This window comes from Hemiscyllium ocellatum, chromosome 22 (assembly GCF_020745735.1).
Source record: "Hemiscyllium ocellatum isolate sHemOce1 chromosome 22, sHemOce1.pat.X.cur, whole genome shotgun sequence".
Taxonomy (NCBI): Eukaryota; Metazoa; Chordata; class Chondrichthyes; order Orectolobiformes; family Hemiscylliidae; genus Hemiscyllium; species Hemiscyllium ocellatum.
Genome location: NC_083422.1, coordinates 50,567,369 through 50,594,512, shown reverse-complemented (window position 1 = coordinate 50,594,512; position 27,144 = coordinate 50,567,369). Strand labels below are relative to the sequence as shown.

The following is a 27,144-nucleotide window of genomic DNA, read 5'->3' as shown; positions in this document are numbered from 1 at the left end:
TTGAGTCTGCCTCCACTGCCCTTTATAAGCAGCACCTTCCAGAACACAACTTTCTGCTTAAACTCTTCCCCTCCAGCCCCACCCCGAGTTCCTTCACTGAATATCTTCTTCCTCTGCTCATTGAACCCTGATCCTTTCCCTTCTCCATTACTGTCTTGGTGGGCAACACACCTGTCTCCAAGGCAGAAGGTCATGGGGTTTGAGGGTAACACTAGCAATTAGAGTAACTAACCCGCGCTGACCTTCCAGTATGTGTCTGAGGGAGCACTGCATTGTCTGAAGTGCTGTTTTTCAGACACGGTGTTAAACTGAGGCCCTGACTACCCTGTAGGGTGGATGTAAAGAATTCCATTGTTTCAAAGAGTGAGAGAGCTCTCCTGAGTCAATGTTTATTCCTCAACTAATGCCTGTTTTTACTTTATGTCAATCTAGTTGCTACCAAATTGCTGTTTGTGTGGGATCTGCTGTGCACTTATTGGCTGCATATCATCAGTAACAAAACATCAATGAAGGTGATTTTGAATGTTCTGCGATCATGGAAGGTACAATGAGCTTGTTGATAAGTGTGATTATCCCAGGTCTACTCACAGTTCCAGGGTTGACTGAGGGATAAACTCTGGGACCTTGGTCAGTTTCTGGTTGGAACAGTCTACCACGTTGGACTCACAGCGGCATTGTGGTGGGCAGACTGTGTCTCCATTGCATTCACTCCCCAGACGGTGATCTTCAGTACCTGCCAAGGAAGGTGGGAAATAACAACAGGCTGCTTGTTGTATCTAAACCTCTGTCATGAGAGAGGGGGTGGGGGGGAACAGTGGAGAGGACAGGAGTGAAGAGGAGAGAGTGGCGGGAAGGAAAGAGGAGAAAAGGAGAAGGAAGGGGTGGAGAGGGGAAGGGGAGAAGGAAGGGGGGAGAGGGGAAGGGGAGAAGGACGGGAGGAGAGGGGTAGGGGAGAAGGAAGGGGTGGAGAGGGGAAGGGGAGAAGGAAGGGGTGGAGAGGGGAAGGGGAGAAGGACGGGAGGAGAGGGGAAGGGGAGAAGGAAGGGGGGAGAGGGGAAGGGGAGAAGGACGGGAGGAGAGGGGAAGGGGAGAAGGAAGGGGGGAGAGGGGAAGGGGAGAAGGAAGGGGGGAGAGGGGAAGGGGAGAAGGAAGGGAGGAGAGGGGAAGGGGAGAAGGAAGGGGGGAGAGGGGAAGGGGAGAAGGAAGGGAGGAGAGGGGAAGGGGAGAAGGAAGGGAGGAGAGGGGAAGGGGAGAAGGAAGGGGGGAGAGGGGAAGGGGAGAAGGACGGGAGGAGAGGGGAAGGGGAGAAGGAAGGGGGGAGAGGGGAAGGGGAGAAGGAAGGGAGGAAAGGGGAAGGGGAGAAGGAAGGGGGGAGAGGGGAAGGGGAGAAGGACGGGAGGAGAGGGGAAGGGGAGAAGGAAGGGGGGAGAGGGGAAGGGGAGAAGGAAGGGAGGAGAGGGGAAGGGGAGAAGGAAGGGGTGGAGAGGGGAAGGGGAGAAGGAAGGGGTGGAGAGGGGAAGGGGAGAAGGAAGGGGGGAGAGGGGTAGGGGAGAAGGAAGGGGTGGAGAGGGGAAGGGGAGAAGGAAGGGGGGAGAGGGGAAGGGGAGAAGGAAGGGGGGAGAGGGGTAGGGGAGAAGGAAGGGGGGAGAGGGGAAGGGGAGAAGGAAGGGGGGAGAGGGGTAGGGGAGAAGGAAGGGTGGAGAGGGGAAGGGGAGAAGGAAGGGGTGGAGAGGGGAAGGGGAAGAGGAATGGATAGAGAGGGGAATGATGGAGGGAAAAAGCCAGGAGTGTAGAGGGCAGGGAAGGGAGAGGAGAGTGTGGACGGGAGCTAAGAGGAGAGAGGGAAGAGGAGAGGGAAGGGTGGCAAAGAAAAGCCAGGGAAGTAAAGGAGTGGGGAAAGGGAGTAGATAAGAGTGGAAGAAATGAGGGAAGGAAATAAGAATGGAGAGGAGATGGAGAGAAGGACAGAAAATATTCAGCAGGGCAAATGAGAGAAAGCTCGGTGCACATTTGATTGGGAAGAGGGTTAAGAGCTGAGCTGCTGAAAATGTGAAGACTAGAATGTCAAGTGGATAGAATTTCATGAGTGTTGCCTTTGGACAGGCAGGTGAAATGTTTGCTGAATTATTGCCAATGGGTTCAAATCATCCAGAGACAAGGAATCATCTTGATAGTCAGGAACAGCATCGTCAATAAATGTAAGTGACACAGCACAAAGCCTGGCATCTGCAATGAATTCTTCATTCTCCTGAAATGATTCAGTGAAGCTGACCTTGATGGAGAATTCTGTCAGTTCTTACACATGCATCCGCCAAATACATCTAGAGGCTGTCAAAGAGCAGAGATACACAGCTTGCTGACAAGACAATCAATTTAAGGATCATTGAAGGAGCTCTGAGACAATGCACAATCTGGGTTGCAGAAGGAGCTGTTTCTCTGCTGACTGTAACAGTAGGAGGTGAACTGAGCACAGGGCTCAATTGAGTCTAGATCCACAACAACAAAACTGTCTTTATTATTAAACTTTAATCACATTCAGGTTGGCAGATGTAGCAAAGGGAAATGTATTCAAAAGAGGAGGTGGCTTCAAAATTTGGAATTGAGTTGGACGAGCGTTACTCTGAATCTAACCTTGTGCTGTATCTGCCCTGGGAGTGTTTGATAAGGACAGTATAGGCGAAGATTTAATTTCAGTTTAATAGAACAGAGGAAGCTTTTCTTTCAGTTTAAAAAAGAGGTGAGAGTTTTACTTTATATCTAACCTCGTGCTCTACCTGTCAGGGGAATGTTTGATAAGGACGGTGAAGAGGGAGGTTTATTTTTTACTTAACATTTAAGGTCAGAGTAGTGTGATCCAGATGAGCACCAAATTGATGACCATTTTAAATCTACATAATCACTTTGGATCTGGTCTCTCTGGTGTGCTGGGTGTATGGATTTGACTGAATCACAGTCTCCATAGCAATATTCCAAACTGTGCCCAAATAAGGATAGCTACTGAATCACGGCAAAGGCAGGACATGGAACTGGAAATTCTCTTAAACCCACTCTATATTGATTTTAGCAGGTGTCAGTGCTCTCAGTGGGCAGTGGGAAATCTGTCAGTGCTCAGTGCCTGTTTTAGAGGAACTATAGAGGTTTGTGTTAACCCTCCATCGTTCACTTACCCCATGACCCACCCCATTCCTTGCAGCATTCAGTTCTGGACATTGAAACTCTCCAGACTGAGGCATCCATTATGGTCCAGTGTGTTGCATTCTCACCCAGTCCAGAGATCAGAGTACAAAGTCCAGGCTGATGCCATTGTGGGCAGCATGGTGGCACAGTGGTTAGCACTACTGCCTCACAATCTCAGAAACCTGGGCTCGATTCCATCCTTGAGTGACCATCTGCGTGGAGTTTTCACATACTCCGTGTGACTCTGCTCTGGTTTTCTCCCACTGCCAGGTTAGGTGGACTGGCAATGCCAAATTGCCACAGTGTTCAGGGATATGCAGGCTAGGTGGATTGACAGGGCAAATGCAGGATTACAGGGATAGGATGGGATGCTCTTCGGAGGGCCAGTGTAGACTCAACAGGCTGAATGGCCTGCTTCCACACTGTAGGGATTCAATGTTAAACCTCTTAAGCCCTCTCAGGGGAACACAAAAGAACCCATAGCAGTATTTGAAGAATGGTAGGAGGATTTTCCAATTAATCCCTCATCTAACTTTAATAAAAAATACTGTTTTTTTGTGGCATCTCTCTGTGTGCAATCTAGCTGCCCACAGTACAACAGGGAAGAATTCAGAAGAATTTCATCAGTTGTAAAGCGTTGTGGGATGAGGTGAGATTGTCAAAGGCACTATATAAATGCAAACCCTTTCTTCCTTCTTTATAATAGTGTGAAATGGAGGTGAAAGAGAAGCAGCCTGTTTCTGTACAACCCAATCATACACCAAGCCTATCTACGAGAGGGGAATTATGAATAATGTCACTTGGAACCACAGCTTTAACCGTCATCTCAAAGAAGATTAAAAATGATAATGTCCACACTACAGATCAACTCAATACATGGTACCAATGCATTCATTCTGTGTCACTTACCTGGGATGAAATACTGTTCTTTTGCTGTGAAAGAGAAAGATGAAAGATTGGTAAGCATTGACAATGTGCATGTGCGCCCTCATTACTGTCAGTGTACACCGACAAAGCTACAAGCAGAAGACATGAACCACATTCTATATGGAGTTACTGCTGTGTCGCTGTTCATCTGAGAAAGTGGCACAGGGAGAAAGGACAGTGGACAGGGATGGGTCAAGGCCAAGTATTTGGTTGCAGACCTAATGATCTTTTAAGAACATCAATATGCAACCTGATTAATACCTATCCTTAAATGATTAACAGCACTTTTAAAAATTAAATTGGTATCTACTATTGCCTGAGGCAATAAACCACAAGGTGCAGCTGATGGGGCTCAGCATTTCTATTCCCCTGGAAAAGTCTAGTTTGAATTTTTGATCATTGAGATCCCTTGCACTGGACTTGTTCTGAACCCCAATCTCCCCCAAACCCCTTTTGTCTCTTTATACACCCTACTCCAACCAAAGCAAATAGTTTCTCCCTGTCAACAGCAATGGATCTTTAATTCATATTAATTACATCACATTTCCTTAATCTTCTATAACTGAGGGGATTCAAGCCTGGTCTACACAGCCTGTCCTCGGGACTGAATCCTTTTTCCACCCAAGAATCACTGTGGAGAAATGCTGCACTCCATCCAAGGTCAATATATCCTCCCGAAGGTACTCTGCTTAAAGTGAGGAGTGTGTGCAAGACTCCAGTCACCAAATCGACCCACTAACCAAACAGAAAATCCAGACCTATTGTTGAACTGGGGGGGGGAACACAGTGGGATAGACATAATGTTTTTGGACTAGTATTCCATAGGCTCAGGGTAATACTTGAGGGACATGAGTTCAAAACCCACCACAGCAGATAATGCAACTTAAATTCAAATGAATTAATGTAGAATATAAAGTTAGTCTCAGCAATGGTTCATGTGCCAACTACCAGCGATTGCCCACCTGGTTCAATAATTGACTTGTGGGGTAGTCTGGTCTGGCCGACATGTGATTTCAGACCCACTGCAATATGGTTGATGTTTAACTGCTCTCTGAAGTGGCTGAACAAGCTCACTCTTGTGACAATATGGGATGGGACAACAAATGTTGGCCTCAATTAAATCATAAAACAAACGTTGAAGTCAGCTTGGCCCGTGCTGGGATTTGAACGCATGACCTGCCAGGTTACTGGTCTAAGCTTCTGGATCATGCATCCGGTAACATAAGAAGCATGGCACTGTCCCCACGGTTTGGGAGTCCTCATACACCAGAGCTGAAGCTTCAGACAGCAGCGTGCAGTACAATACCTGAGCAGCGGAACTTTTTGCTTTTGATCTGCCCGATCCTCTTGTTTGCCAAGCGCCGCGGACTGGCACAGCGAGCCCCACTGGTCTCAATCGGATTAGAACGGAGGTAGTCCGCAAGCCACTTGAGATGGCAGTCACAGACGAAGGGGTTTTGGGCTAGGTGCCTTGGGTGAGGGTTACAGAACCAAGACAAATTTGAGATTACACAATATTTACAGCACAGGAATAGGCCTTTCAGTCCAGCTGCTCAACAATGGTGTTTATGCTTCAAAATGCATCTAACCACCCTACTCTGTGTCAGCAAATCCCTCTATCCCTTATTCCCCCATGTACATGGTCGAGAACTTGGTGCTGGAAAAGCACAACAGGTCAGGCAGCATCCAAGGAGCAGGATGATCGACATTTCAGGTATAAGCCCTTCATCAGGCCTGTTTATGCCGGTTCATAAAGTTTGGTGTACCAAGGACAAACACGGGGGAGAAAAATATTACAACGCATGAACACAATTGTAACATCAGAAAACACACAGCTGAGGGAGGAAACTGTGGAGAACAAATGAGGCCTGATGAAGGGCTTATAGCCAAAATGTTGATTCTCCTGCTGCTTAGATGCTGCCTGACCTGTTGGGCTTTTCCAGCACCACTCTCTCAACTCTGACCTTCAGTGTCTGCAGCCCTCACTTTCTCCACCATGTACATGACCAACCTTCGCTCAAATACATCTATTCATTCCCCCCCCCAGTTGGAGGGAGTTCCACAGTATCACCATTCTCTGCATAATGGTATTTCTCCCAGTTGGATTCGTCAGTGACTGTCTTGTATTGATTTGGACCCCCAAGAGAAACATCGAACAGAATCTTGCCAACCCCTGAATCTGGAACAAGCACAGAGAATGCTGGAGAAACTCAGCAGGTCTGGCAGCATCTGTAGAGAGAGACACAGAGTTAACATTTAAGTCCGATATGAATTGACCATGAGGTATACGGAAGAGTCATATCAGATTCAAAATGTTAACTCTAGACTAACACAGCTCTGTGTTTGTTTCAGATTTCGAGCATCTTCACTAGTTTGCTTTTATACAAAGATAACCCAAGTTTGGAAAAGTGTGTTTTATATAGGCTCTTTCTATGTTCACCATATCCGGGTTAGAGGTGGTATTGGCTGGTTAGAATCACACAGTGAGAGGTGACAGCACTCCTAACATTCAGACTGTTGAGTGTTCTTTAAGATAATGACTCTGAAAGGGTTAAGGTGAAGGCTGCATTTTACTCTACCCAGTCTGATGATGTCACAGAATTACTGAGTGGTCACAGTGCAGGAGGAGGCTATTCAGCCCATCATGCCTGCGATGGTTCTGTTCCCTAACTCCAATCTCCTGCCTTTTCGCTATATCCCAGAAGATGATTTCTATCCAAATAATTATCCAGTGTCCTCTTGAATGTCTCAGATGAAACTCCCTCTATCACATTACCAGGTATGTGACATTCCCATGTCATAAGGGCTTGGGAGGTAAAGATGAAATATCTAAGGATCTTGAGGAAGACAGACCTAGATCTCCTTACAGTCTGTATAACAATGCCTGTCATACCAATGTAGATATTTTCAATTGACCTGCTCAGGGTCACCTCTGGAGCAGGTGGTACTTGAGCCTGGGACTTCACTTCACCAGAAGCCCTTATTATATCAATGCTGCTTGTACCTGATTACTATCTTGCTTAAGACTAGAGCCTCTACCAACCTGGACACAGCAGCTTGAAGATCCAAACTTAAAAGGACATCTACATCACAGAGATCAAGTGTCCAGCAGCTCATACAATGTGGTACCAGCATCTGTCGAATGAAGATTTAATTTGGTTGTGTTGTTACAAGATGGAAGACTCAGCAGCAGCCAATAGGGAGGCTGTTACCTAGTCATTTGACAGGCCTACCGTTAAGCTCTGAAATAGTGCAGGTATCTCAGCTGGCCACAGTCATTCACTGTTAGCAGGGGCTCTGCAGACTTTACTGTATCCTCACTGCGCTAACAATCTGCAGTGCTCACACTGGTTCCATAGGGGAAGCCTCATTAAGGACTGCATCCCACAGGTTCCCTCCAACTCGGGGCCCTCTGACCTGAGTGAGGTCAAAACCCTGACAGGTACAGATAACTGGAATTTTAAAGGAATTTTAAGTATGGTCATTTTCTCCTTCCTTTGTAACAGTGAAGATTTTCATTCATTAAAACAAAGTGAAGTACATTACCATAATCCATGAAGGAGCAGCGATACTCTCTCCCTCACAGAGGGACAATTGGTGATATGTAGCTTGACTGGTAGCACTCAGCAAGCATGGGGCAAGTAGACCTCAACCAACTACTACATGGCCAGTGCAGGAATTGATCCCACACCATTGGTACCCTTCTGCATCACACGCTAAGCACCCAGCCAACTGCCTTACTGAACCTTTACCCCTACCAACCCATCCTCAACCACCCTACATCCCTCCAGTGAGTAAGTTAAAAACATCACTAAAATAATCCACAGTCTATGAATAAGAAGGCTGTAATAGTATCCATACAGAGTCTGGATGGCCCGGAGTGAGGTGAAAGTCCCTTTAGCCAGTGTCTGGATCTTGTTGTCATATAGCGAGAGGAGACTGAGGTTTTGCAGATCTTGAAAAGCATCGGCTCGAATGCAGTTGATTTTATTGGCGTTCAGGAGTCTGAAGAGAAATGGGATGCAGCATTATTGAAATGGTTTGCAAGGACTGAATGCCTGTCTGTCTCCACATAACGTTCCAAGAGGCCATTTAGTCCATTGTGCCAATGACAGCTCTTTCAAAAAGATATCCCAATCAGGTCCCACTCTCCCTTATTGTTCCCCATGGCCATGCAAATCTTAGTGCTGCCAAGAATTTAACCAATTCTGCACTGAAAAACCCAAATGAGTCTGCTTCCACTGTCCTTTCAGACAGCGCATCCCAGATCGCAACTTGCTTGGTAGAAAAAAAACTGATTACTTTTAGTTCTTCTGCCAAATGTCCTAAATCTGAGTCCTTTAGTTCTTACCTTCCCCACGGGAAACAGCTTCTCTCTATTTACATTAATCCATGATTTTGAACATCCCAATTAAATCTCTGCTTAACCTTCTTTCCTCTAAGGAGAAGAATCCTGGATTCTCTCATCTTGCTTTGTTACTGGAGTCCCTCTGTCTTATACCACTCTCTAAAATCTCTCTTGAACCAGCTCCAAGGCCTTGACATCCTTCCTAAAGTGAGGCCTAATCAGTAATTTATAAAGGCTTAACATTCTTGTATTTGTACTCTATTCCTCAATTTATAAAGGGAAGGATTCAATATGCCTTTCTAACAGCCTTCTCAATAGCCTTGTCAACTTTAAAGACTTGTCTACGCATACATTGAGTTCTCCCTTTCTTCTTGTAACCCCTTTAAATATGTACCACCTCCCTCCAGCCTGAAGACAGCAGAGGGCAAACCACAGTAACTCCAGGCAGAGTGAAAGCAATTGGGGCAATAGACCAGGTAGGGGTTTGTGAAGCCTGGAGGTTTTCACTGGGTCCTCCAAGCTCCCAATGGGTATAACATAGAGCTTTGAGATTCCTGTTCACCTGTTCACCCACTGGCAGCCTGTCCATTCACCAAAACCCATGCCTCCCACCCCTCTGACACTGACCAAAGCCTCCCACATTTGGAACCCATGTATTTTGTAGGAACTCCGATATACGCCTGATTCACTGGTGGGTTTCAACCAAACTGACCAGCAATGAGGACCTGTGCGACAATGGCAAAACCACACAATGAAGGTACTGTCCCCCGTTCCTGGGCAGCACTGTGGCCCTATCACCTCAGGGTAGAAGGTGTTTGGACTTTAACTAAAGAGTTCTCCTCCCTCACGCCGTCTCAAAATAGTGATTTTTCTTTTTACACTTGGAGGTCAAACACTCACAAGAGCTGTAGCGCGTAGAGTCCGTCAAACACTCCTTTCGGGAGTTCGTTGATTTTGTTTCCGTACAGGACCCTGGAAGTGGAAGAGGTGAAGGAAAGGTAAAGACAGGAAAATGATAATTGGAGGGGGTGGAGGTGAAAAGCAATGGCCACTCTCACTTGCAGCCAAGGCATTTTGGGGCAAGGTGAAGATGCCCACAGTCAGTCTGGTGTTGTGATTACCAGCTGCCCCAGTGAACCACAGGTTGAGTGACATGAAATGTCCTCTTTATTTCACATCTTATGGCCCCTCGTCTTGACTGATACTCACAGAGAATTAAGTGAACGCAGCCCCTGGAAAGCATCAGGTGCAATCTCAGCGATCTGGTTGTTGCTGAGATCTCTGAAAGAAAGGAGAAAGCTTTTAGAACATTGATTCTTTCAAATACCTTTACTCTCTGACTCTGAGATGTGCACACTATTGGTGAGATCAGTATTTACTGGTCATCCTTAGGTACACTTGAGAAGGTGGTGGTCAGCTGCTTTCTTGAAGTAACGCAGTCCATCTGGTGCAGATACACTCATGATACTGTTAGGAAGGGGCTTCCAGGAATTTGACCCAGCAACACTGAAGGACTGGCAATGTATTTCCAAGTCAGCATGGTGAGTGGCTCGGAGAGGAACTTGCAGGTGGTGCTGTTCCCATATCTCTGCTGACTTTGTCGTTCTCAGTAGTGTAGGTCACCTGTTTGGAGAGTACCCTGGTAAGTTGCTGCAGTTTAGTTTGTAAATACTCCTGTGCATCAGTGCTGGAGGAGGGAGTGGATGTTTAAAGTGATTGATAAGGTGCCAATCAAGTGGGCTGCTTTATCTTGGATGGTGTTGAACTTCTTGGTGTTGTTAGAGTTGCACTAATCCAGGCAAGGGTAATCTGTGCTTAGATCAGATCAGACTCCCTACAGTGTGGAAACAGGCCCTTCGGCCCAACCAGTACACACCGACCCTCCGAAGAGTAACCCATCCAGAACCATTTCCCTCTGACCAATGCACCATGGGCAATTTAGTGTGGCCAATTCACCTAACCTGCACATCTTTGAACTGTGGGAGGAAACCGGAGCACCCAGAGGAAACCCCCGCAGACACGGGGAGAATATGCAAACTCCACACAGACAGTCGCCCGAGACTGGAATTGAACCTGGGACCCTGGTGCTGTGAGGCCGCAGTGCTAACCACTGAGCCACCGTGGAAAGTTACCAGGAGAACTATCATGCTACTCTTTTGCACAATACAGTACAGTGCCTAGTACTGAGGTACAAACATACTTACCTGATCTGTGATGAGCCAATACACTCTGCCTTAATGTGATTGATTTAACTGAAGTTAGTCAAATCATTTCCATACACTTTGTAACTTTTTCAAACTGTTCAATACTTCTCTATGTTTTATTCATGATTTCCTTATAGAAGGTTGAAAGGGCTGAGACACTTAGAATCATAGAGTCATTGAGATGTACAGCATGGAAACAGACCCTTTGATCCAACCCGTCCATGCCGACCAGATATCCCAACCCAATCTAGTCCCACCTGCCAACACCCGGCCCATATCCCTCCAAACCCTTCCTATTCATATACCCATCCAAATGCCTCTTAAATGTTGCAATTGTACCAGCCTCCACCACATCCTCTGGCAGCTCATTCCATACACGTACCACCCTCTGTGTGAAAAAGTTGCCCCTTAGGTCTCTTTATATCTTTCTCCTCTCACCCGAAACCTATGCCCTCTAGTTCTGGACTCCCCCCACACCAGAGAAAAGACCTTGTCTATTTATCCTATCCATGTCCCTCATGATTTTATAACCCTCTATAAGGTCACCCCTCAGCCTCCAATACTCCAGGGAAAACAGCCCCAGCCTGTTCAGCCTCTCTCTGTAGCTCAAATCCTCCAATCCTGGCAACATCCTTGTAAATCTTTTCTGAACCCTTTCAAATTTTACAACATCTTTCCGATAGGAAGGAGACCTTCTTGAAGAGAGAAATCTGAGCAGTGACTGGATCAACATATTTAAAAAGACGCATGGTGTGGACACAGCGAAGGTGTTTCTGCTCATGGGGGAGATGGGAATTAGGAACTAAGGCAGTCATCCAATAAAACCACTCACTTTATCCAGAGAAAGGTGAGAGGATGGAACTCGTAGCCACAGGCATTGGCTGAGGAGACCAGGATCAGTACAGTTAAGGAACAATGTGAGAGAGAGGAAAGAAGAATATGCAGACAAGGTGAAGTGAAATAGGATGAGAGGAGGCTCATCTGGACCATAAACACCAGCACAAAATGTTTGGGCTGAATGGCCTGAGTCCTGTTCTGTACACTCAATATAAGGGAGTTATCTGCTTCAAGAAACAGGTTCATCAGCTAGTTCTCTGGGATCACTGATCGTGACTCACATTTTTTCTTTATTCGGTCACGGGATGAGAGCATCACTGCAAGGCTAGCGTTTATCACCCATCCCTAACTGCCTTTGAATGGAATGGCTTGTTAGGCCATTTCAGAAGGCAGTCAAGAGTGTGGCTGAAAATGTGTTGCTGGTCAAAGCACAGCAGGCCAGGCAGCATCTCAGGAATAGAGAATTCGACGTTTCAAGCATGAGCCCTTCATCAGGAATCCTGATTCCTGATGAAGGGCTTATGCTCGAAACGTCGAATTCCCTATTCCTGAGATGCTGCCTGGCCTGCTGTGCTTTGACCAGCAACACATTTTCAGCTGTGATCTCCAGCATCTGCAGACCTCATTTTTTAGTCAAGAGTGTGGGGCTGGTAAAGCACCTTAGGTCAGGCAGCCTCCAAGGAGCAGGAGAATCGACATTTTGGGAAAGAGCCTTTCATCAGGCCTATGACCAAAACATCGATTTTCCTGCTCATCGGATGCTGCCTGACCTGCTGTGTTTTTCCAGCACCACTCTAATCTAGATTATGATCTTCAGCATCTGCAGTCCCCACTTTCTCCCATTTTGGAAACAGTTAAGAATCATCCACATTGCTGTGGCTCTGAAGTCACATTATAGGCCAGACTGGGAAAGGAAACCAGGGTGTTTTTTTTCAACAATGATTGATGACAGTTGTCATGGTCACCATCACTAGGGCTGGCTTTATAATTCCCGATTTATTAATTGAATTTAAATTCCACCAGCTGCCACGGTGAGATTCGAACCTGTGGCCCTCAGAACTACCGGCTCGGTGACATTACCATTCTGTCATCATCTCCGCCTCATGAATGAAAGAACCATTTTAAAAAGATTGCAGATACATCCCCTGGGCTGGATAGCTGCTTATTGTTTAAACTCGGGGAGGGTCCTGAGGGAGGGCAGGGGAGAGGCTAGAATTGAGGTGTAAAAGGGCTTCCTTCTGCTGCCCTTGATCTAACAGATGGTACAGCGAGGGGAGAGAGTCAACACCAGAACCCAATCAGCATCTACCGTCAGTTAATTTTACACAGGGTATTAAATATTCATGAAGGGACGTTAGATTCGCTTGAGTGGGACCTGTCTATATGGGTTGTTTTATCCATCTATTGTCTTTCTAGCCTGACAAACACTACAGTCAGTATACAAAGCCTTGGTTAAAGCATTTCCAGAGTACTGCGTACAGTTCTGGCTGCCACAGCATAGGGAGTGTATCACAGCATCTCTAAAGCTTGGAAGCAGGCTATTCAACCCATCGGGTTCACACCAAAACTCTGACAAACATCCCATCCAGACCCGCATTACCCTATCCCTGCATTTCCCATGGCCAATCCGCTCTAACCTGCACGTATTTCGACTGTGGGAGGAAACCCACGCAGACACGGGGGAAATGTACAAAATGGACAGTCAATCTGAGGGTACAACTGAACCCAGGTCCCTGGTGCTGTAAGGCAACAGCAGAAGGTTACAAAGGGTCCCTGGTTTAGGTTATGAGGAGAAATGTTTCAAAACTAGACCAGAGGTTAAAGGGTGATTCTGAATAAAGACTTGGAGAGAGTGAATTCATGCACGTGGGATTAGTGGTGGCAGAAGATGAAAGCATGGGATTGGAATTTTAAGCAATGGATTGGGTATGGTTGTAATAAGCAGAAGATGTGTAGTGGAAGGTCACATGATAGAGAAGACTTATTGAAACTGAAAAGAAGAATTATGAGACAGCTGTTATGTAGTGTAGAAACAAGGGCGCCCTCAAAGGAGAGGAAAAATAACTTACAACAGTAATGAGATACGATTGCTGAGATGGATTTGCAGCATTAGCAAGAAAGGGCAAATATTGAACCAGCAGATCGGGGGTTCAAGGAAGATACTGGGAGCATCAAAGACAGGGGCTGGGAAGAGATTGAAATGGGTGAAAGTGAGGATTGCAGATGCTGGAGATCAGAGTCGAGAGTGTGGTGCTGGAAAAGCACAGCAGGTCAGGCAGCTTCGAAGGAGCAGGAGAATCGACATTTCGGGCAAAAGCCCTTTCTGGTTATCTGTTACAGAGAGAGAGAGAGAATGTGGTGAGGTGAGGGCTGGAGCCAGGTAAAAGACAAAGGGGAAGGCTGACCAAATGGAAAGATGTGATGGCGAGAGACTTAAACCGAGTTGGAAAAGGAATGAGAGATTGATGAGAGGAGATGGAGAAGGGTGATCAACCAACATTGCATATCCCCAAGGGACATGGGAGAGGCTGAAAGAAGAAGAAACAATTTAGTTGAGGTTTTTAGGATATTTGTAAGGATTCAATTGAGTAGATAAAAACACTGGTGTGGGAGGTATGTCCAAGGGGACATAACCTTAAAACAAACCCAACCTGGAAGGAAAAGATGGATGATTAAAGTGTGGAACATTCTTCCATAAAACAGGGTTGATGCTGGGAAGCTCATTGATTATTTTACAGCTGAGATCAACAGATTTTTATTTGTCAGAGTATGAAGCCAAGATGGTCACAGATCAGCCACAATTGCATTTGAAGGGCCGAATGGCCTCCTCCTATTCCTCTTCATCTGTAAGTCTTCTGTTGCTGAAAGAAAGGCAAAGTATTTGCAAGACATCTTGGTTCATAATTGATCATGTTACAGGGGTCAAGTTGACCTAGCTGTCACCATGGAATTCCTATGGATGAAGATTTGGAAGGAGATAAGGGATGAAACTGGCCACATTCTCTAGTCCTGCTGAGTATCATGGTTCTCATTGATCTTAGGTGTCCATGGCAATCACCAGAAAGCAGCAGTGGCCCACCTTTTAACTTTATGCTTCTAATGGATGGAGGCGTTGTTAGCATGTATTGCCCATGAGAAGGTGATGGTATTGAGCCACTTTCTGGAATGTATACTGAGTAATTTGTTATTTCAGAGGGCATTTCAGAGTCAACCACATGACTGTGGGTCTGGAGTCACATGTGTACTAGATCAGCTAAAGACAATAGACTTCCTTCTCTAAAGGACATCAGTGAACCAGATGGTTTTTTTTTAACAGAAATCTGATAGTTTCCTAGTCATCATTACCAGGACTAGCGTTTTGTTCCAGATTTATTTAATTAACAGGGGAAGTAATGGCCTGTTGGCATTATCACTAGCCTATTCGTCCATAGATCCAGATAATGTTCTGGATACCTGGGTTCAATTCCTACTGTAGTGGGATTTTATTTGAATCTGGAACTAAGATTCTAATGATGGCCATGAAACTATTGTCAATTTTTGGAAATTGTTGTCTGGTTCATTAAGCAAAAAATAAACAGTTCCGAGAAAGGATCACTGGAGCTGAAATGTTCAATCTGCTTTCTCTCCACTGATGCTGCAAGACCTGCTGAGTTTTCCCACCTACTTCTATTTGTGTTCAATCTGCTTCATTAACAGTCCTCCCTACACAATCTGGCCGACATGTGACTCCAGACCCACAGCAAAGTGGCTGACTTTTAACTGCTTAAATGCTGGTCTAACCAGCGATGGCCATGTTCCGTGAGTGAATAAAGAAAAACTGAACCTAAGTTCCCAATTACAACGGGGAGTTTTGAACTGAATTCCAAAACAGTAGCCCAGGCACAGCCACTATATCATTGTTTCCAGGTTCACCCCACACCCTTCTGTGATGATCGAGTCATGAACACTGACTACCTTTGACAGTTCAGCAGTGACCTAACTAACAGTCCTTGATGGAGGCTGCTGGATCACAAAGATCAGTGCGCATTTTCTTTTAAATATGATGCCAGTGAAGGTGGTGGAGGTGGATTTCATAGCAATGGCAGATAATAGAGCTGGCAGGGAACAGAGGGATATGGGTCATGTAGAGGCAAAAGGATTCTAGTTTAAAAATGTGTCATGTATCAGCGCAGGCTTGGTGGGCCGAAGGGCCTGTCCTGTGCTATACTGTTTGTTGTATCTTTGTTCTTTGTTGTAAGTTAGTTGCGTAGGGAGGCAAGGCAAAGGAGAAGGAATGTTTCTCAAGATTCCACTGCTGAGCAAAGCTGGTGGTGCACAAAGAGCTGTATGGCACAGCACTTCAGGAAGAAGGAATAAGCAAAGGAAATCTCAATGCACCAACATGTCCTTGCAATTAAATAAAGCTGACCTCTTTGATAAAGTAGATAGGAGAGTGAAGGTGCCGTTTGGTATGCTTTCCTTTATTGGTCAGAGTATTGAGTACAGGAGTTGGGAGGCCATGTTGCAGCTTTACAGGACATTGGTTAGGCCACTGTTGGAATATTGCGTGCAATTCTGGTCTCCTTTCTATCGGAAAGATGTGGTGAAACGTGAAAGGGTTCCAAAAAGATTTATAAGAATGTTGCCAGGGTTGGAGGATCTGAGCTATGGGGAGACGCTGAACAGGCTGGGGCTGTTTTCCCTGGAGTGTCGGAGGCTGAGGGGTGACCTATAAAATCATGAGGGGCATGGATTAGATAAATAGACAAAGTCTTTTCCCTGGGGCAGGGGATTCCTGAATTAGAGGGCATAGGTTTATGGTGAGAGGGGAAAGATATAAAAGAGACCTAAGGGCAGCATTTTCAGGCAGAGGATGGTACATGTATGGAATGAGCTGCCAGGGGAAGTGGCGGAGGCTGGTACAATTGCAACATTTAAAAGGCAAGTGGATGGGTATATGAATAGGAAGGTTTGGAGGGATATGGGCTGTGTGCTGGCAGGTGGGACTAGATTGGGTTGGGATATCTGGTTGGCATGGATGGGTTGGACCGAAGGGTCTGTTTCCATGCTGTACATCTCAATGACTCTATAAAGCTTTTGGTCGCCTGCCCTTATATCTGCTTCAGTGTTGAACATTATTTTGATTAGAGAAGAATAGCAGGTGCTAAATGGGCAATACAAATTCAATAGGTGGAGCCCATTCAGTCCCTCGAGACTGTACTGTTAGTCCATCACATCAACTGCAATTATGAGCCTTTGCTCCCTGTTAATGCTTATGCCATGACCTATATAATCTAAGTCTTAAAATCTTCAATTGATCCTCCTACTCCCAGTACTCCCAATCGTTATTTCCAAGCTTCCCCCATCCTTTGCATGAAAAGTTGTTCCCTCACTTAGCTCCTCTTTGTCCCAGCTCTAGCTTTAAGGTTCTGCCCCCTTGTTCTTTTCTTTTCATCAGAAAAAAAATAGTTTTTCTTAATTTTTCTGGTCGAATCTCTGAACACTATGGCCAGACTACCTGCTCATGAGAATATAAATCGAGGTTTATCCAGTCTTCACTAACAATGTAGGCGTTTTGTGATTCAAGTGAATGTGCACTGCTGTACCCTCCAAAGTGACTACAGTCTCCTTCATCTTCTAACTGCAGGGTGAGGTCTGGGGACTACAGACCAGACTACTAAGTGTGATTAAAACATGATCTGTGAAGACCTAGATAAGGACGCAAGAGAATAAAAGGCATTCAGTGAGAGAAAAATATAATTTCCAGCAAGATTTCAATGGTCCACTGAACAACTGCAGTCTCTAAAGAAAAGGTATTAGCCTGTTGCATGCTGATCACCATAGTAACCAGTGCTTGAGTGGATATTTCTCTGCTTTTTTCTTATCTCTCTGTCTCCTGCCTGATCCTATTTATCATTTATCAGGCTCTTGTGCCTGAAAAATTAATGATCAGGTATTTGAGAGAACAACATAACCTCTTCGACCTTGAGTCTGCCACTTCAGTATCTCTGTAAAGACTGCAGCTCAAATAATTCTTTTTTAAAGGGACAAGTTATAAACCTGCTCCTCTCCGTGCAACTACAATTTGCAGTTATATAACAACCTCAATGTCAGAAAGTACCTCAGAAAAACCGTTATGTACAATGATTGACAGTCAGCCATGAAAAGAGTGTTGGATAGCAACAGTATAGAGAGGGTTTCCTTCTGGCTTGAAAGAGCAGAAGGTGCTTTACTCTGTATCTAATCCCATGCAGATCCTCTCCATGGAGTGTTTGATGGGGACAGTGTAGTGGAAGCTTTACTCTGTATCTAATCCCATGCAGATCCTCTCCATGGAGTGTTTGATGGGGACAGTGTAGTGGAAGCTTTACTCTGTATCTAATCCCATGCAGATCCTCTCCATGGAGTGTTTGATGGGGACAGTGTAGTGGAAGCTTTACTCTGCATCTAATCCCATGCAGATCCTCTCCATGGAGTGTTTGATGGGGACAGTGTAGAGGAAGCTTTACTCTGTATCTAATCCCATGCAGATCCTCTCCATGGAGTGTTTGATGGGGACAGTGTAGTGGAAGCTTTACTCTGTATTTAACCCTATGCAGATTCTCTCCATGGAGTGTTTGGTGGGGACAGTGTAGAGGAAGCTTTACTCTGTATCTAATCCCATGCAGATTCTCTCCATGGAGTGTTTGGTGGGGACAGTGTAGTGGAAGCTTTACTCTGTATTTAACCCTATGCAGATTCTCTCCATGGAGTGTTTGATGGGGACAGTGTAGTGGAAGCTTTACTCTGTATCTAATCCCATGCAGATCCTCTCCATGGAGTGTTTGGTGGGGACAGTGTAGTGGAAGCTTTACTCTGTATTTAACCCTATGCAGATTCTCTCCATGGAGTGTTTGGTGGGGACAGTGTAGAGGTACTCTGTATCTAACCCCATATGGTCCCTGTCCTGGGAGTGTTGGATGGGGACAGGTGTAGTGGAAGCTTTACCCTGTATTGAACCCCATACGGTCCCTGTCCTGGGTGTGTTTGATAGGGATAGTGTAGAAAGAGCTTTACTCTGTATCTAACCCCGTACTGTCCCTGTCCTCAGAGTGTTTGATAGGGACAGTGTAGTGGAAGCTTTACTCTGTATCTAATCCCTTGCAGTCCCTGTCCAGGCAGTGTTTGATAGGGACAGTGTAGTGGTAGTTTTACTCTGTATTGAACCCCTTGCAGTCCGTGTCCTGGCAGTGTTTGATGGGAACAGTGTAGAGAAGCTTTATTTTCAGTTTAAAGAAGTAGAGGGAGCACTATTGCGTTACTTAGGTAAAAACAATGACTGCAGATGCTGGAAACCAGATTCTGGATCAGTGGTGCTGGAAGAGCACAGCAGTTCAGGCAGCATCCAAGGTGCAGCGACATCGACGTTTCGGGCAAAAGCCCTTCATCATATTGCGTTACTTACCCCTTTCTGTACCTTTCCACTGAGTGTTTGATGGGGACAGTGCAGAAGTCTGTTTAAAACAATACAGCCAGCTTTAAAAGAGTAGAGTTTGCCATACTCTGTACCTAACCCTGTGCTGCACCTTTTCTGAGAGTGTTTGATGGGACAGTGTAGAGACAACTTTATCATCAATTTAAAAAGTAGAGCTGTCCTGGAAGAGTTCAGCAGGGACAGTGTAGCTGCCTGAGGAGTATTCAATGTTTGATTGAAATAACACTTAGACCTCCTGAAAGATTTAAGTTCTAATCATGAATGTTCATTTTTTAAATTGACCAGGCAATCATTGATTAAAATGAGAGATGTACTTACATACGCCGGAGCTTCTTATATGGAGTAAATGTTCCTGGTGGAACTGATTTAATTCCATTCTGTTCCAAACGTCTGAAAATGAAAGTCAAATTGAACAATGAGGATGATTCCAAACACAAAGGTTGTTTGGGAGTTCTAAGGGTGAACCTTGCTGAACAGAAAACATGCTGATGAAGCTTTTCATCTTGTACTCTTATGAATGCTAGTTTTCAAATAAACACAACAATTTACACTTCTTTGATTGTCTATAATAGACAGAACACAGGTTATACTGAACCAGGTCATGTCTGCAAAACTTCAAACAAATATCTGCTGATTTTGTGATTGGACAGCATTTACTGAATAATCTTGGGTACATTAATAGCTTTAATGTGGTTCCACTATTTAAGAAAGGTGGTAAGGAAAAGCCAGGAAACTATAGGCCAATGAGCCTGACATCAGTGGTGCAAAGTTGTTGGAGGGAATCCTGTGGGACAGGACTTGCATGCATTTGGAAAGGTAAGGACTGATTAGGGATAGTCAGCATGGCTTTGTGTGTGGGAAATCATGTCTCACGAACATGAGTTTTTTGAAGAAGTAACAAAGAGGATTGATGAGGGCAGAGCGGTAGATGTGATCTAGATGGACTTCAGTAAGGTGTTAGACAAGGTTCCTCATGGTAGACTGGTCAGTAAGGTGAGATCACATGGAATATAGGGAGAACTAGCCATTTGGATACAGAACTGACTTGAAGGTAGAAGACAGAAGGTGGTGGTGGAGGGTTGCCTTTTGGACTGGAGGCCTATGACCAGTGGAATGCCACAAGGATCGGTGCTGGGTTCACTGCTTTTTGTCATTTATATAAATGATTTGGATGTGAATGTAGGAGGTATGGTTATATGTTTGCAGATGACACTAAAATTGGAGGTGTCATGGACAGCGAATAAGGTGACCTCAGATTACGACCGGATCTTGATCAGATGGGTCAATGGGCTGGGAGTGGCAGATGGAGTTTAATTTAGATAAATGTGAGGTGCTGAATTTTGGAAAGGCAAATCAGAGCAGGACTTATACACTGACTGTTAAGGTCCTGGGGAGTGTTGCTGAACAAAGAGACCTTGGAGCGCAGGTTCATAGTTCCTTGAAAGTGGAGTCTCAGATAAATAGGATAGGGAATAAGGCATTTAGTACACTTTCCTTTATTGGTCGGAGCACTGAGTATAGGAGTTGGGAGGTCATGTTGTGGCTATACAGAACATTGATTTGGCCACTTTTATAATATTGTGTGCAGTTCTGGTCTCCCTTCTATAGGATGTTGTGAAACTTGAAAGGGCTCAGAAAAGATTTACAAGGATGTTGCCAGGGTTGCAGAGTTTGAGCTACAGGGAGAGCTGAACAGGCTGGGGTTGTTTTCCCTGGACCATTGGAGGTTGAAAGGGGTGACCTTATGGAGGCTTTTAAAATCATGAGGGGCATGGATAGGATAAATATACAAGGTCTTTCCTTGGATTCAGGGAGTCCAGAACTAGAGGGCATAGGTTTAGGGTGAGAGGGGAAAGATTTCAAAGTAACCTAAGGGGCACCTTTTTCACGCAGATGGTAGTTGTGTATGGAATGAGCTGCTAGACGAAGTGGTGAAGGCTGGTACAATTATAACATTTAATAGGCATCTGGATGGGTATATGAATAGGAAGGGTTTGAAGGATTATGGGCCAAGTGCTGGCAGATGGGACTAGATTTATTTAGGATATGGGTTCGGCATGGACAAGTTGAACCAGGGGATCTGTTTCCATACTGTATATTTCTATGACTCTGTACTAACAAGCAATTTAAGTTCAAGCTCGTAACATGGTCATTGATGTATGCACACATTCATACACACAGACCCATTCTCTGCAGATAAAAATATACTTGCTCAAACATTGGGCCATTTGTGAATTACAAAGAAGCTTATGGCACATCTAATTCCCAATTGCTTTCTCCATGGCAATACCTTGGTTCTACAGAGGCAACTTGTCAATCAATCAACTACCTTTCCTCTTGTAGTATGACACCATGGTGGCTCAGTGGTAGGCATCGCAGCCTCATAGCGTCAGCGACCCAGGTTTGATTCCAGCCTTGGGAGACTGTCTGTATGGGGTTTGCTCCGCGTGTCTGCATGAGTTTCCGACTGATGTCCAAAGATGGATTGGCCAAGCTAAATTGTCCAAGGATGTGGAGGCTAGGTGGATTAGCATTGGGAAATGTAGGGTTACAGGGACTGGGTGGGATGCTGTTCGAAGGTTGCTGTGGTCTCAATGGGCTGAATGGCCTGCTTCCACACTGTGATACTTGTCTGAAATTTGGCATTCTTTCATTTGTCCTGATGTGTGCTCTCTTTTGAGCAATCAGGTTGCAAATTACTGTTAGCAATATATGTAACAAATACTTCAGTCACACATCAAATTCCCCACTTTGGTTAGTCAGTGCAAATATAGTGTGTCTAAGATGAATATTTGAACAGGAAGTAAGAGAATTTAAATGCAGCCTGTTTGGTAATATAACATCACAACAAATTATGTCAAACAAATTCTCCTCATTCTCCTCTCTGATTCTTATGCCTCTTCAGTTGTTGAATCTTTGACCTTGTGCCAAGACCAGTCCTAATTTTGTCCATTAAAAAGTTTGATAGCATTACAACTGTGCTGAGGGAGGATATTCCCGGAAATACATCCAGGGAGGTTATTTGGGTGGAACTGAGAAATAAGAAAAGGATGATCACCTTATTGGGATTGTATTATAGACCCCCCAATAGTCAGAGGGAAATTGAGAAACAAATTTGGATGGAGATCTCAGCTATCAGTAAGAATAATAGGGTGGTTATGGGAGGGGACTTTAACTTTCCAAACATAGACTGGGACTGCCATAGTGTTAAGGGTTTAGATGGAGAGGAATCTTCTAATTGTGTGCAAAAAAAACCCTTTCTGATTCAGTATGTAGATGTACCTACTAGAGAAGGTGCAAAACTTGACCTACTCTTGGGAAATAAGGCAGGGCAGGTGACTGAGGTGACAGTGGGGAAGCACTTTGGGGCCAGCGACCATATTTCTATTAGTTTTAAAATAGTGATGGAAAAGGATAGACCAGGTCTAAAAGTTGAAGTTCTAAATTGGAGGAAGGTGAATTTTGATGATATTAGGCAAGAACTTTCAAAAGCTGATTGGGGGCAGATGTTTGCAGGTAAAGGGACGGCTGGAAAATGGGATAAGATGAGCTGAGATAACGAGAGTCCAGAGAAAGAATATTCCTGTTAGGGTGAAAGGAAAGGCTGGTAGATATAGGGAATGCTGGATGACTAAAGAAATTGAGGGTTTGGTTAAGAAAAAAAAGGAAGCATATGTCAGGTATAGACAGGATAGATCGAGTGAACCCTTAGAAGAGTATAAAGGAAGTAGGAGTATACTTAAGAGGGAAATCAGGAGGGCAAAACGGGGACATGAGATAGCTTTGGCAAATAGAATTAAGGAGAATCCAAAGGGTTTTTACAAATACAAAAATGGTGGCGATACTAAATGAATATTTTGCATCAGTATTTACTGTGGAAAAGAATATGGAAGATATAGACTGTAGGGAAATAGATGGATAATATCATCTAATTTTGCAAAATGTCCAGATTACAGAGGAGGAAGTGCTGGCATTAGGAGTATACTTAAGAGAGAAATCAGGAGACAAAAAGGGGACATGAGATAGCTTTGGCAAATAGAATTAAGGAGAATCCACAGGGTTTTTACAAATACATTAAGGACAAAAGGGTAACTAGGGAGAGAGTAGGGCTCCTCAAAGATCAGCAAGGTAACCTTTGTGTGGAGCCGCAGGAAATGGGGGAGATATTAAACGAGTATTCTGCATCAGTGTTTTCTGTGGGAAAGGACATGGAAGATATAGCATGTAAGAAAATAGATGGTGACATCTTGGAAAACGTCCATATTACAGAGGAGGAAATGCAACACATAAAGGTGGATAAATCCCCAGAACCGGATCAGGCGTACCCTAGAACTCTATGGGAACCTAGGGAAATGATTGTTGGGTCTCTAACTGAGATATTTTTATCATCAATATTCACAGGTGTGGTGCCGGATGCCTGGAGGCTAATGTGGTGCCACTGTTTAAGAAGGGCGGTAAGGATAAGCCAGGGAACTATGGACCAGTGAGCCTGACATCGGTGGTGGGCAAGTTATTGGAGGGAATCCTGAGGGACAGGATGTACATGTATTTAGAAAGGCAAGGACTGATTGGGGTTCGTCAACATGGCTTTGTGTGTGGGAAGTCATGTCTCACAAACTTGATTGAGTTTTTTGAAGAAGTAACAAAGAGGATTGATGAGGGCAGAGCGGTAAATATGATTTATATGGACTTCAGTAAGGCGTTCGACAAGGTTCCCCATTGGAAACTGATTAGCAAGGTTAGATCTCATGGAATACAAGGAGAATTGCCATTTGGGTACAGAACTGGCTCAAAGGTAGAAGACAGAGGGTAGTGGTGGAGGGTTGTTTTTCAGACGGGAGGCCTGTGACCAATGGAGTGCCACAAGGATCGGTGCTGGGCCCTCTACTTGTTGTCATTTACATAAATGATTTGGATGCGAGCATAAGAGGTACAGTTAGCAAGTTTGCAGATGACACCAAAATTGGAGGTGTAGTGGACAGCAAAGAAGGTTACCTCAGATTACACCAGGATCTGGATCAGATGGGCCAATGGGATGAGAAGTGGCAGATGGAGTTTAATTTAAATAAATGCGAGGTGCGGCATTTTGGGAAAGCAAATCTTAGCAGGACTTATACACTTAATGGTAAGGTCCTAGGGAGTGTTGCTGAACAAAAAGATCTTTGAGTGCAGGTTCATAGCTCCTTGAAAGTGTAGTTGCAGGTAGATAGGATAATGGAGAAGGCATTTGGCATGCTTTCTTTTATTGGTCAGAGTATTGAGTACAGGAATTGGGAGATCACGTTGCAGTCATGTACAGGACATTGGTTAGGCCACTGTTGGAATATTGCATGCAATTCTGGTTTCCTTCCTTTCGGAAAGATGTTGTGAAACTTGAAAGGGTTCAGAAAAGATTTACAAGAATGATGCCAGGGTTGGAGGATTTGAGCTACAGGGAGAGGCTGAACAGGCTGGGGCTGTTTTCCCTGGAGCATTGGAGGCTGAGGGGTTACCTTAGAGAGGTTTGTAAAATCCTGAGCAGCATGGATAGAATAAATAGACAAATTCTCTTCCCTGGGGTTGGCAAATCCAGAACTAGAAGGCATAGGTTTAGGGTCAGAGGGGGAAGGTATAAAAGAGACCTAAGGGGCAACTTTTTCACACAGAGGGTGGTACGTGTATGGAATGAGCTGCCAGAGGAAGTGGTGGAGGCTGGTACAATTGCAACATTTAAAAAGCATTTGGATGGATATATGAATAGGAAGGGTTTGGAGGGATATGGGCCGAGTTCTGGCAGGTGGGTCTAGATTGGGTTGGGATATCTGGTCGGCATGGACGGGTTGGACCGAAGGGTCTATACATCTCTATGACTCTATGCTGATGGCATCACCGTAGTGGGTCAGATCTTAAACAATGACAAGACAGAAAGAGGTAGAGAGCTCAGTGGCATGATGTAAATCCAATAATCTCTCCCTCAATGTCAGCAAATTGGAGGAGCTAATCATCGACTTGAGGAAGTGGAGTAGAGGACATTCCCCTGTCTATAACGATGGTGCTGAGGTGGTGATGGTCGAAGCTTCAAGCTTCTAGGAGTAAATATTACCAACAATCTATCCTGGTCCATCCATGTCGACACTACACTCAAGAAAGCATATCAATGCCTCTACTTTCCCAGAAAGCTATGGAAATTTGGCATGTCCACAATGACTCTTACCAATTTATATAGATGCACCATTGCCAACATTCTATCCAGATGCATCATAGCTTGGTATGACAACTGCTCTGTCCAAGATTGCAAGAAACTACAGAAAGGTCTGAACACAGCCCAGTCCATCACACAAACCAGCCTTCCATCCATTAACTCAATCTATACCTCCCACTGCCTCGGGAAAGCAGTCAATATAATTGAAGACCAGTCCTACCCCAGTTATACTCTCTTCCATCCTCTTCCATCAGGCAGAAGACATAAAAATTTGAAAATACATACCATCAGATTCAAGAACAGCTTCTTCCTCGCTGTTATCAGAATTATGAATGGACCTCTCACATATTAGAGCCAATTTTTCTCTGCACCCTCTCTGTAGCTGTAACATTCTGTTCTATTACTCTGATGTACCTATGTAAGGTATGATTTGGCTGGATAGCACACAAAACAATACTTTTCATTGTCCCTCAGTAGGTGTGACAAAAATCAAATCGAATCAAGTATCCTCTTAAAAATTGCTACTTCAAAAAGAACCATCCTAGCTGCTTCTCTCAAAGTCTATTCTTTAACCCCTTCAGCTTTTGTGAACATAAAGGTTTTAAAGAACACGATAGATGCATGTGTTAATTTTGCTCTCCACACTCTACAATCCATTACTCTGCTGCCTCCATTCATACTTTACAGTCACTGGACATAGTGGTTCCTCCTGCTCCATTAGGAATGTCAGGTCAGCCATGATCTTATGGAGGGGCTGAATAGCCTACTCCTGTTTGTACTTCTTTTGGTCTTACTGATGCTCAAACCTGCCTTAACCCTCGCCCAATCTGTCTCTAGTTCCTACTCTGTTTGCTTCACTCTGTGCCCTATTGTTCACACTCGTTACCACCCATGTAGCTCCCTAAAAGTAAAATGTTGGATAATTGCCCTTTACATGTCACTTTCTTTCATCTCTCATGCGATATGGGTATCACTGACAAGTAAAAAATGAGGTCTGCATATGCTGGAGATCACAGCTGAAAATGTGTTGCTGGTTAAAGCACAGCAGGTCAGGCAGCATCCAAGGAATAGGAAATTCTTGGATGCTGCCTAACCTGCTGTGCTTTAACCAGCAACACATTTTCAGCTGTATCACTGACAAGGCCAGCATTTGTGGTCCATCCCTAACTGCCCTTGTAGTGAGCTGTATTGATCAGCCATTGAAGAGGGCAGTGTCTGGAGTCACACATAGTCAGCTTGGGTAGGGACAGCAGATTCCTCTCCCTAGAAGTCACTGATGAACCAGGTGGCCATGAGTGACAATCTGGTAGTCTCATGATCAATATTAATGAGACAAATTTTATATGAAAAATTTTATTAATTTAATTTAAATTCCAGCTGCAGCCTCAGGTTAAATCCTGGACTCTCCCTTGTGACCAGTCACCCTGCTAGCCCTTGCCCACATGACCAAGAGCTGTAGGCACGCTAGTCCTCCACAGAGGCAGCACAAGTTAGTCTGATTCTGTCCAAACACACAGAAGAAGCAAGGGTAGGCTCTCAGGCAGCTCTCCAATGAAGGAGACTACCCCCGTCACCTCCCTCCTCACGTCTTTGACAGACATTGAGGCTAAAGATCAGCCTGATCCCATTGAGCAGCAAAGCAGGCTGGAAGGGCCAAATGGCCTCTTGCTGCTCCTAGCTCTTAAAGGCTGCCTTGTTCAGCTCCCTGCCAGATTTTTTGTAGCTAACCGCAAAGCTCATTAAAACCACTCTTCTGTTGAGGCAGGGAGAGGGGAGGGGAGGGGGAAGGGGGAGGGGCAGTCCTGCAACCTCAATCAAATATCTTTCTATGAAAACGATCCTGACTTCCCGTTTTGAGACAATGGCAAATCCAGTACAATCCTAACAGGATTAACTCAGAAGGGACGTCAGTTAATTTTATTCATTAGACTCTTGGACCTGATAATGAGATTCTGATTTGTGAGGGGTCAATGGAGGGCAACTAATTTTCATACACATTGGAATCACTCAGACCTGA

At 44.8% G+C, this 27,144-nt stretch overlaps 1 protein-coding gene across 1 annotated transcript in view; it reads right to left on the bottom strand.

Moving 5' to 3' along the window:
- slit1a (slit homolog 1a (Drosophila)) overlaps positions 1 to 27,144 on the bottom strand; it is a 278,048-nt gene that overhangs the window by 73,746 nt on the left and 177,158 nt on the right. Inside the window, exons 10-16 of the mRNA XM_060842211.1 lie at positions 19,265 to 19,336; positions 9,662 to 9,733; positions 9,353 to 9,424; positions 7,966 to 8,109; positions 5,411 to 5,574; positions 4,087 to 4,110; positions 589 to 733 (exon numbers count right to left, since the gene is read on the bottom strand). Coding sequence (XP_060698194.1) covers positions 589 to 733; positions 4,087 to 4,110; positions 5,411 to 5,574; positions 7,966 to 8,109; positions 9,353 to 9,424; positions 9,662 to 9,733; positions 19,265 to 19,336 — 693 coding nt within the window. The remainder of the gene's footprint in view (positions 1 to 588; positions 734 to 4,086; positions 4,111 to 5,410; positions 5,575 to 7,965; positions 8,110 to 9,352; positions 9,425 to 9,661; positions 9,734 to 19,264; positions 19,337 to 27,144) is intronic.